The 11744-nt window shown below is 40.2% G+C and overlaps 1 protein-coding gene across 3 annotated transcripts in view; it reads right to left on the bottom strand.

Moving 5' to 3' along the window:
• Window positions 1-524: 524 nt before the first annotated feature.
• LOC113015590 (pre-B-cell leukemia transcription factor 1) overlaps window positions 525-11744 on the bottom strand; it is a 63536-nt gene continuing 52316 nt past the window's right edge. Inside the window, exons 6-9 of one of the 3 annotated variants that reach the window (XM_026157612.1) lie at window positions 10293-10452; window positions 7462-7574; window positions 5740-5829; window positions 525-3521 (exon numbers count right to left, since the gene is read on the bottom strand). In XM_026157612.1, coding sequence (XP_026013397.1) covers window positions 3429-3521; window positions 5740-5829; window positions 7462-7574; window positions 10293-10452 — 456 coding nt within the window. In that variant the 3' untranslated portion in view covers window positions 525-3428. The remainder of the gene's footprint in view (window positions 3522-5739; window positions 5830-7461; window positions 7575-10292; window positions 10453-11744) is intronic. The other 2 variants (XM_026157613.1, XM_026157614.1) reach the window with 2 other exon arrangements.

Here is an 11744-nt window from a genome sequence, read left to right as displayed (position 1 = left end):
ATGTTTCAGCCCCTTCCTTCTTTTTATTTTTTTTTTCCAGAGGAGGGATGAATTGAAGAAGCAGAATCAGACATCCTGTCTGGTTTATCTGGAAGAGAGAGATAAGTGTGGATTCCGCCTCTTTCAGGGAACGCACATTAACCATGCCTCAGAGGGAGCGCTGGGTGTGGGGAAGGGTGGTGGGGGATAGAGGAGGTGTCTGTCTGCCGGGAGCACACAGCTTTCACTCACTGTGAAAACTGTGAAAATGTCCCCTTCACACCCTCGGCAGCTCAGGCCAAGCTCCGGTGCTATGTTAGTGGTGATAAAATGCCTCCATGCCACAGCCTAGTTGGAAGTGAGACGTGCAATGCTATCCAGAGGTGTTGGACTGACAAGTCTACAATGTGTTAACTTGTATCCTACAGTGACTTCTGACCCTGACCCTGTTACAAAAGTCTGCTGGAAACACCACGCTCAAGTTTGTGGTGGAGAAAAGCACAAAGAGCAAACAAAACTTCACCAGAAAAATGACAAAACCTCCGTTTATGCAACAAAAGAAACTATTTATTTGGGATACGCATTGCCAGTACAAATTAAGAGACCATAAAACCTACACCTTTCAGCTATTTTTCTCCACAGAAAACAAGTTTTGAATCGGAATTAAAAAGACAATAGTTTTCCATTTGATACCTTTTTACATACGCAGAGATCTTAAAAGTTAAAACCTGTCAAGAAAAAGGCTCCACGATTTCACTCTGAAATCCTTATAAAAAAGAAGTTAACATTCAAAACACTGCAGTACGTTATTTTATTGAAGAACAAAAAGACATGCAACAAATAAAACATTTCATGTTTTACAAATTGGTCATCTTTCTTTTCATGTCTCTTTTACCTTTTATATTCAAAAACTAAAAAGCATCATTACATGAAGCTTCGATAATATTTGACAGGCAATGTGAAAAGTAGAGTTAAGCCTTTTTTTGAGGGGTGCAAAAACAATCCTCGTGTTTGCCTTGCATGGCCGCCGCTGTCAGTTCACTCCAATGACTTCCAAAGACACGACTGAGGCAGGTTCTGTGCATCATTTCAATGGTGCTCGCCCCCTCGGCTGTAATACTGAGCAGGTGAGTCGAGAGGGGAGCCGCTCTGAGTCATTCAAATGAGTTTGTCTGTTGCCATCACGCCGTCGTAGATCTCAACGCCCAAGCTCTGAGACATCCATGATTTCATACGTGTGTAATAAATACTGTTAAAAAAATACCTGTGGTTTTCAGGCTGTTTGGGATCTCGGGACTGAATTTTCTCTCAGGGTTCAGTTCAGCTAAAATAAAAGCCAAAGAGAGGGCAATGTTAACGCTAACTTTTCACGTCACCTTTAATGGGACAGTAGCCATTTTGGACGCAGGGTTGTAACATGTGACATGAGTACAAAAGAATAAGAAGGATTTCACCGTAAATCCAACAGGAACTCAAAGAGGCTGCATTAAAATAGCTACTGTCCAAATTCAAAGATGCAAAAAAAGAGTAAAGGCGCATATCTACATACTGTATATAGAGCATTCTTGGGCAATTCACACATAATGGTAGCATAAAAAGAAAAACAGTCAAAAGAATATCAAGTGAAACAAAAAAGATGACTTATTTGCAAAATGGAGACACATAAAAATATATCCAAACATCTTCTGGATTTGTGTGCCATCAGGGTATTTGTTTTCATTTGAATTTATATAAACACTACTGTATTCCAAGTGCATTTTTCTGGCTTTGGATACAGAGTACTGGAGCATAATGAGATGCTCACTAGCACTGCAGATACTAAAACCATTCAAAAACAGGAAAAAGAAAACCCTCGATAAAGCTGATCCCAATGAGGAGGATAAAATTCTGCCTTTTTTTGGTATCAAAGTATGTAAATGCTCATGAGGACTATTGTAATCATGTATACATTGTACTGTACATACGACAAAGGTCACAAATTTAATTTCACATTTCAGATTGGCATCATGTTCATGAGTGTAGTGTCATTTTAAACAAAGAAAAAAGTGAATAAGTGAGAATATAATTACTTTCTAACGTCAGACGTTCTCTCTGATGTTATCAGAGGTTACAAAACAGGTCAGGCAGATCAAGATGAACACATGCCGATTAGATTTGTGACTAAATCCTGAGGATTCAGTGAGACATTTTGAACAGAAAAAAAAAAAAAGAATATTGCAGAGACATATCTATTACATTTTTTAGCATGTTCCAGTTTTACAAACTTTAATAGGAAACGATTATTTATTTTTATCAAATTTTGCACATTTTTATTGACTTTTCCAATTTATTTATTGGAAAAGAATAAGTTGAGCAAAACCAAAAATCTTCTGTTCTCAAAATGATTCGTCTCGTGCTCGGACTTTTGGCACAAATGTGATTCCATACATGAATGAGAAAGGACATGCGATGTGTTCAATCCTGATGACATGATACCTTAAAAACTGAATTACTGTTTGGTTACCAGCAGTATTTGGATCCGTTTGTCTCACTGTTAGATTTAAACAGTTTTTCTTTTTTTTTCACATTTACAAATGCTCCCCTTTGACTTTAATCAGTAGATGTTATTGTGCTTTAATATATACGTCTTTGAGCTCAATTCCTTAATTTCTCGCTTTAAGATTGTAAAGTCTCTGCACTGTTGTACCGCGTGTTAGCTGAAACGTAGCTACTATGGCACAAAGCAATAAAAGGTCTTAAATGTCAGTGTCTGCTGTAGAAGTTCTGAATACAAACAATACAAACCGAGGCTGAATACTTGGATATCAGCTTACTAATATAAATGGACTAACATAATAATAATAATAATAATATGTCACAATGTATGGCATGAGAAATTTAAGGACATGAGACAACAATGTTTTCAAAATTCACCTCCAGAGCTGAACTTTGGCACCATAGGTAAAAAAAAGAAAAGTAATCTGGTATTGAAAACAGACGTGTAACGATAGGGCTCGATGTGGTGTGTGATAAATTTGTAAAAATACGAAACTTTGTAAAACCGAAGCCGTTTAAATTTTGTTTGCTATGTTATTATTTCGAATAGAGGTAGTGTGAAAGCATCTCAATTTACAAGATGTGGGCCAATACGCTGCTGTGAGCCTACTGTGTGAATATATACTGTAAAGAGAAATACAAAGAGGCAACATGGACATCAAGTGGAAACTGTACAAACTGTGTGGTGTGAATATGAGTCCCCTACGCAGGCTGCTAACGGTGCCGCGGTGGTCCAGATAGGAAAAGTGAACAGTTTTATCCGTAATGGTGAAAACGTCATCTCCAGACCCCGACTGTGCCGCGCCGTTTCCCATCCAGTCCCAAAAAAAGGGGGTCAGGGTATAAGTTTTGGAAGGGAGAGTTGTGGTGGATCGAGGAAAGTGGGAATCAAGAGGAAGCAGGTGGGTGGAGGATCAGTTGGAGGTATCGGAGTGAACGCTTCCAGGTCCTTCTGTAGGTGATGTCACTGATGAGGGGGTTGGAGCATCTTGCCAGCCGCCGTTTGCCTGGGAGGGGAAAAGAATCAGAGAGAACCAGAAGTGGGGCGTGAGTGAGTTGCTCTTCTGTTCATTACTCGATGCAGCTCAAACACACTGAGATAAAAAAAACGAATAGAAGTCCTGAGGGCAAGATAGTGCACCAACGCTGGGATACTTTGAACTACGCAGTCAAACACAGCCTTAAGTCAAACTGCCTCCTGGATTGGCGGAAAAGCTAACACAGCTCACATTACAGCTAATAATTCAGAATAAGACTGACATAAAAAAAAATACTGCCGTGTTTCCAGCTGAGCAGAAACAGAATTACCCCATCATACACTGCACACTCACTCATTTAAGCAATGACAACAATAAAGAGAGGAAAAGTCAACTTGTGCAAGATTTCGTCTTGAAATAAATTCCTGCTGCTGTCATTTTAAACAATATGAATATATGTAAATTGTATGGAAGGGCGTCTGAAACAAAACATGCACTAATTACGATGCTGACAGTAGGAATTAACATACAATAAGAACTCTGGAGGTCCTTTTCACCGCCAGAGACAGGCCTGTTAAAGAGCATTTAGGGTGTTAATAGCGAATTTAAAACCATCAGAAAAATTGGAAATGGTCCTCGACAGCCTTTCATTTCACAGCTTGTAATGTGTAATCAAAAGTGGAGGGGTCAGATTGTATAATGTAATCACCCGCAGCAGTCATTATCCAGCAGGCTTTTTTGTATTAGACACAAGATTCACTAAAGTCTGTCTTGACAAGTCTCTAAAACTGTTTGTTTTTTTCGGGATACAGGTCGTTCCTGCATTTAATTAACAATGAAGTTATAAAAGCGTTGCCATTTTCGATATATATATATATATATATATATATAACTTTTATGCAAAGACAAACCAAAAACCACTTATGATGTATTTTGTAAATTGTACATTACAACAAAAGTGCTTCTATGCCCTGAATTCTGCAAAATAAAGGCCAAAAGAGGTTGAGATACCTCAGTGGAAAAAATCTAGTTTTCTACAAAAGACAGCTTTGTCATAACTTACTATTATCTGCTAAAACATTATATCAAACTAAACTGTCGTGCATGGATTGGAGAAAAAACAGGCAAGTGAAGAGCAGAGATTCCTAATTTACCAGCCTTAGCAACATAAATCACAGGCAAACAGGCTGCCAGACAGATATCCTGCTCCTACATTATGCATTGCAGAGCTTCTTTACAGGGTATAAAAGTGAATAACACAGCATACTGTGGCAGTGTAAGATGTGGTAGAGCAAGCAGGCGTCCAAGGAGAACCGTATCTGTGAGGTCAAAGGACTGAGAAAGAACAGGGCCTGAATACGTTAGCGTCCTCTCAGGGTTAGCACAGCTAGCTGTGGGATGCGCTTGGAGCAGCCAGGAAGCCTATTTGAATACACATACATGTTTTTATACGGGAGACATTTCATCTGATTATCATATGGCCAGTGAGGCACGACGACGACAGCGGAGGAACCCAGCCGCGGCTGTGACCGTCCTCGTCCTCAGCGCGGCTCGCTGTCAGGGCCATTAGTGTGGCAGGAACATGATCTGAGCAATGCGCTTGGATTGCTGTCCCAAGTCCACACTCTGCTCTCCTTGTGTCTGTCTTATCGATTTTCCCCTTTACGACACGGCTTGTCGCTGTGAATTTCCCTACTGTTTGCCGCCGCCAGCTAGCAACCCCCACCCCACCCCTCATACCCCCACATCTAAACCCGAACTCTGCAGAAAAATAAGACAAACACGTCGGGGACAAACCCCTATGGCACATGAGGAGTCGTTTCCAGGAGCGTGAGGTTTTATTTTTAGCGGGACGGTGCTGATGTCTCCTGTGGGGCATTAATGGGAACTTCTGGCCTTGGGGCTGCTAATCACGGGTCAGGTGGTCAGAGGGAGCTGAAGTCCAGAGCAAAGAGGTGTCACCTGTTTGTGCGGCTCTCTCACGGCTGACCATACGTGGCTGCAGGTGCTACTCCAGGCCTGATTGAACATGACAGGCTCAGAAGGCGGCTCTGCATGTGTGTGGCCAGCACCACGCCTGCGTACGGTGGGTACCGTGCTGCCTGTGGCACGAGTGCTAGAGAAGCAATCAACTAGGTGACCATGGAGTGGAGACAAGTCCTACTAAGTGGCATTCTGAGCCCTATGGCTTTGAAATAATTGGTAGGGAGAGAAAGGAAAAACAAAGGGGGAAAAAAGGAAAGCTTACATTGATGCCCTGCGGACTGTACATCTGGTTGGCTGTGAGTCCTTCACTGTATCCGCCTGTCTGACTGATAACATGGCGAAGGGTATCCACCTGAAACATTCAGAAAGAGCAGACAAAGCAAGGTCAGAGTCAACACAAGAGAAGCACAAGAGAAAAGAGAGAGATGACAAGACAACAAGAGAGACAACAAGAGTACACTGCTGCAAGTATGTCCTTGGAGACAACAAAGTCCAAAACAAAAAGGGAATTCAGGATAAAGAGATGTTTGGTTTTTGCCAGCTGAAATCAAACTGTTTGTAGGATGAATACAGGATGACAAATCTTCTGCCCTTGAGACTGGGGTATTAATGACTCTTTTCCATCAAGGTAAAAGTAAGCAGCTGGGTGTTTTCTTTTGGAGGGGGTGTGCATGACAAGGGTAAAAAGGAAGTTTATTAGAAAATAAGTTGAACACATGCTCTTATGCCAGCAAGATTAACAATATTTAGATTAAGAAGATTCGTCATTAACAGCATGTGCCAGTCAAAGCAGAAATCATTAAAACATGACAAATAAAAGGTCCCCTATTAGTCCCACAAATGCTATCCAAGTCCCACTATAGAAAAAGGGTCTGAATCTTATTTTGTTAACAAGTAGTGTATGAGTACAAGTAAGTGCACAGAGGTAGAGGGCAATTAAGTCCCGCCCACATCAGAGGGGAAACAAGTTATTAGAAGCCTCCATGTGAGTTTCATCTGTTAGAAGAAAAAAATAAATTAAAAAAATTCCCAAAAGCACCAGGGTGATGGAAAACAGTACCAACAGGTATAACCCACATCAGTTTGACTATTTCAGGCAGGACTGTGCTTAATTATTATTAATGAGAGTCATTATTTGTTGTTAATAAGTCAAATATCAAAATGTCAGTTTTACACCTATATTTCTGTAAGTTAAAAGCTACTTGTTATGCATTTCCTTACTTTCTGCTTGTATTAAATATGGCAAACATTTCAGATGCTTTTCTTGTCTTGGCTCGGGATGTTCTCACTGAGAGGGGATACTCTTAATATGATCATAACGTGAACACAGAGGCTCCACCCACTGCTGTTCAGACCTATTTATAAAAGTGGCCAATCAGGAGGAAATTGCAAGGGAGGGAGCTAAACTGAATTGTTTCAGACAAAGCTTGAACTAAAAGGCTGCACAACTCCTAGTATAAAGTAAATACAGATGATGATGTTGTGGTTCATGCAAAGCTATTCTAAGAATAACAAAAAATGGAGTTTGAAATGAGAATAACAGTTGCATAACTTCCATTATAGTGGAATGTGGATGACTCAGAAAGCATAGCTGGTGATAAACTTAGTTGACTAAAAGATATCTAACCTTAGCTTTGTAAGTGCTAATTAAATACTGAATGCTAAAACACAAAAGTGTAGCATCAACTGAATCGTTTCCCCTCCAGTGGGCGTGGCTTTTTGAGGTTGAATCAATGCAGTCCATCTTGCTAGCTTCCTTGGAATTGGCTGGTTTGGCTGTAGATGCACTGTCATATTTCTGCAGTTCTTTTAAGCTAATATAAATTAATTTAAGCATTATCAGATGCTTCCTGATACTACGAGGGTGAAATTACCCTAGTTACTAGTTAATTCATCTAAAACCTGTGCATGACGAGTCTGGCGTTACAAAGATCAGTACTCGATCCGCCCCTGTATCACCTTCTGTTCTGCTTTGGGGCCCTACCTGCGACTGCACGTTGGCTCCCACCTGAGCCCCCTGGTACGAGTCCCCATTGAGAGACTGCACGCTCATGAACAAGTCCCCCGAGTTTGACATGTTAAAAGAGCCACCAGAACCTGAAAGGAGAGAGGGAGCAGTCGAATCACAGAGAGACAGAGAGCAAGCAAAGAGGAGCAAGTCAGCCCGTTCAGGAAGCAGCCTGGAGGAGCAGCATGCAGAGGGTTAGCTAGCAGCCGTGCAGGCTGTTAGACCAGGGGGGGTGAAGTGAGGACCGAGAAGTAGTGTATCAGGTATATGTTTTACCAGGTAATCTGTTTACATATTAGCAAAAAAGAATTAAGAAAGGAGCCCAGATTAATAAGAAATGCACTCAATTGCTGTCTCATTCAAGTAGCCTGGACTGCTTTCATTGAAAGACAAAACTATCTTTAGTGATGGTGACTTGTTGTTGTGTTTTTTTGGAGAATACAACATTTAAAAGACATTTTAAGAAGCCCGAAAAAGCCATTCTTCTTCTTAAGTCTGATATTTCATCCATGGAAGACAGCAAATGATAAACATTTCCCAACAACACTGGACTGTAGAAAAAGATAAGTCTGGCATTCTTTCAAATTTTTACTACTTTATGCAATACATAAAGTGTATAAGCACACCTGTAAAGCATTAATATATGACCACACATGTACAGTGAGCATGGATGTGCTGGTGTCAACAGGAGGCAGAGGGTTTGTCTGCCTCTGGAGAAAATACCACAGAAGAAGAATGATATAACGCTTATGCAAAAAGTATGGGGAGAGATGTTTTTTATTTTGACTGATTAAGATGAGGGGGAGCTGTTACTACAATAAACGTGTGGCTAGGGGGGGTCACGGTGACAGAAAACAGCCTGGGAATCATCACAAAGTAAACATGGCAACATATCAGAGTCTTAGTGTGGTACTAGGTGGATTATCCATCACCAGAGGGAGCCATAACAAGGGGAATAGAGGCTAATAAGATTTCAAGGTTCCAAGATGGCTGCCACGCCAGTCCCATTAAATGTGTGTCAAGTCTGCGAGTGATATTTAGGTAATTTAGGCACAGGCAGGTGGTCCTTTCGATCCACCCTCAGACCTAGGGGTTGCACATCTTTTGATGTTACTGGATTACTGCTGAACTCTGAAGCTGGTCAGTTTGAGGCCTAGGGCTACCTGGACTCCACATGCAGGAGTGTAGTTAAACTACCGGGAACAGCAGTCAACAGGTTTTTATATTTTTTTCTCTTATTTCCATTTCATTTGCCATTTATCTGTTCAATGTTAGTCCTGAATTAAGAACTACTTCTGCTAAAGAGGGATTTGGCAAAGATTTTTAAATCAGCTGCCTTTCCTGACACAGAACTTTTGGGTATTTGTCTTGTCGCAGTCTTGAATGGGATCTTTTACATGTCAGGCACATGTGTAAACCACTACACTATGATTATATAAATTATATTTCTCCTGGCCTGAAGATCATCTTCACTATTCAGGCTAAAGCTCTATATATCGATCTAAACATGCGAGCTGAGCTTTAATGTTGTGGCTTAAAATGCAGAATTACGACTGCTAGACATTAAAGCAAACTAACGCTCTGTTTTCAATCTTAACGTTGTTATTTGGTAAAAACCAAACAATGTTTTTGTTAAGTGTTCCTAGGTCAAATTAATATCCACTACAAAAATTGCTATAAAAATTGATTACATAAATTAACTTTCATTCTTAACTAAAAATAAGTAATATCTCATAACAGCAGGGCATTGCAGTTTTTAATAAAGGCTACTAATTAAAACACGTAGTGTATTTAATTTTAAAAGCTTTATTTCACCTGTGGCTATTTACACATTTAGCAAAAAAAAAAAAGAAAAAAATTGATTAAATATTAATGTCCTGTAAGACTTGAATCCTTCATTCTACTAATGAAAGAGGCAACTTTAACATTTTTCTATATATTTTAGGCAATTTAAGCAAGTGTGAATTGAAATTTATGTTGCAGGTATTTTTCATATGAACATGGTATAGGTGGTATATTAAAAAAACCCCAAACAAACTACAATGTGTGTATGAAAGGTAAAAAAAGGAATGTAGATGTGATGGTTTGATAGAAGGTGGCAACGTTAACCCTAATTCTATATACCGGATAAGGCAGAAATAGACTTTTCTGGAAAACCTGAATAGTTTTGATGTATTTCGGTTGGAATGATACGTTTTTTTCCTCTGATTGGCAGCACTTGGTAACAGTTGTAAAAAAATATGAAGTACATTTTTTGATTGCCTAGGATTAGGTAATCGTGATGAGACGTCAGAGTTAATCATCTCTGTACACTAATGTGGCTCAACAAGAAAAGTAAGTGGGGTCAATTCACTGTTAGTCTTTTTTCCACTGTTATTCACCAAAAATAAGAAAAATGTAGAATACTACCAGACTTATCCTTAGAGTGTCAGCAGAGACCGTGATAAATACAGAGTTTAATAAGCATACATGAAGAACAGGATTAATTGAGACCCAGACAAGAGGACAGTGAGATTATGGAGACTTGGCACGGGGTTCAGGTCGTCTAATCGGACATATTTTAGTACTAGGGGGGGTAATTAGAGTCGTGAAGGGGAAATGTTTAATTTGTTCAGCAGTAACGATGGTGCTTTGTCAGGTTTTAGGCATGTTCTGTGTATAACTGAGTTTGCCTGACAGATCTACTTTTTGCTCCTTTACAAATTACCAGCATCAGCAATGAAAAAACTCTAAAATTGACTAAGTTGTAGTACACAGAGGAGGCACATATCTAATAGCTGAGCAGAGCCAGGGACTTCCTGTCTCACCTGCAGAGTTTGGAGTTGAGGGTGAATTTGCTTGGCTTCCATGTGAGGATGCATTAGCCGCATTCACGGCAGTTCTCGCAGCGTACATGTTGGCTTCTTCTTGGAACTTACCAATGTTTTTCTTGTATCTGATTCTTTTATTCCCGAACCAGTTGGAAACCTGAGCAGACAAACAAAAGAATATAGTTTAATTGTCACGACATATTACCACACAGAGGCTCTCAGAAAAACCATGGCAGTGTTTAGCTTGCATGGCCTTAATGGCATGCAAAACACTGCAGAGAGCCTCTGTCAGAGGTATGGGCTTCACAGACTGGTGCTGTGAATCTGCATTAGTGCCAGAATGGAATGATTGCCAATAACAGTCTCATTATGTCACCATGACTGCAGCTATCATCAGAACTCACGCAAGCACCAATCAGTCAACATCCGCTAACACCCATTACGGCTAATGGACTCCCAGATGAAGCCGGGGGGGTAATCCCAGCGCTAATGATAAACAACATTAAAATGAAAACCAAATCAATCCTGCAAAGTTTCCAATGCACAGAGTAGGTAAACATTCTCCTTTATTATGGCCAAGAAACGGAAACTCTACAAATCATTCGGCTACCGAGCTGCTTCCACAATCAGGCCCAGCTGCACCCTCCAATCATTCCTTAGAAATTAATGAAACCAATTGAGAAAACAATCCATTCCCAAATGATGGATTCAAAACACAAACTGCTGTTTACCTTGGTGTTGTCATTGCTTTCCGTATTATCAACTCTCACAGGAGTGAAACAACCTGAGTGCTGGAATGCAAAGATGTTTTAGTCTTCGCACTCGCCATGAGACAGATGTTGGTTAAGTTACCGTTAGATTTAATCATCAAATGCCTCAAATGATCCCAGCGCTGAATTTCACAAGCTGAAAGCAGCTGCTGATTAATCAATTAGTTGCTTTCTCGAAGATGTTCGATTAGAAACTTCAGTCTATTTTATTTTCACTTCGTTTACCCCCCAAAAAATACGTGCACAAAGTATGCTGGATTTCTCACCATTTGTGTCACACTTTGTAAAAGTACTTGGACTGTATTTAGAATTTATGTTGCAAGTGGTGCATGTGATCCACTATAAGATTAGATCAATAAGAACTATGACAGCTGAGTTGTGCTTAGCTTGCATTACTTCAATAGGAACACTGTGTCACTGGTCAAAAATAGCTTTGTCTGGTTTGATTTACGAGATTACAGACTCATGACAAGGCGTATTTATACTTTAAGTCCTTTGTTGTCTCAATGAAAGGCACTGCTAAAAGATTAGAGACGCTGTCTGTACTCATGACAGTCACAAAACATATTATTAGGTTACTTGCCAAGACGCTCTGCGCCAGCTTCATATTAAAACTCGTCTTTGTCCTGCTACTCTGTGTACGGCAGTGTTCCTACAGGTGCTGTGAGGTGGCGGTGAT

Source organism: Astatotilapia calliptera, chromosome 23, assembly GCF_900246225.1.
Source record: "Astatotilapia calliptera chromosome 23, fAstCal1.2, whole genome shotgun sequence".
NCBI lineage: Eukaryota > Metazoa > Chordata > Actinopteri > Cichliformes > Cichlidae > Astatotilapia > Astatotilapia calliptera.
This window is presented reverse-complemented; position numbering and strand designations above follow the sequence as displayed.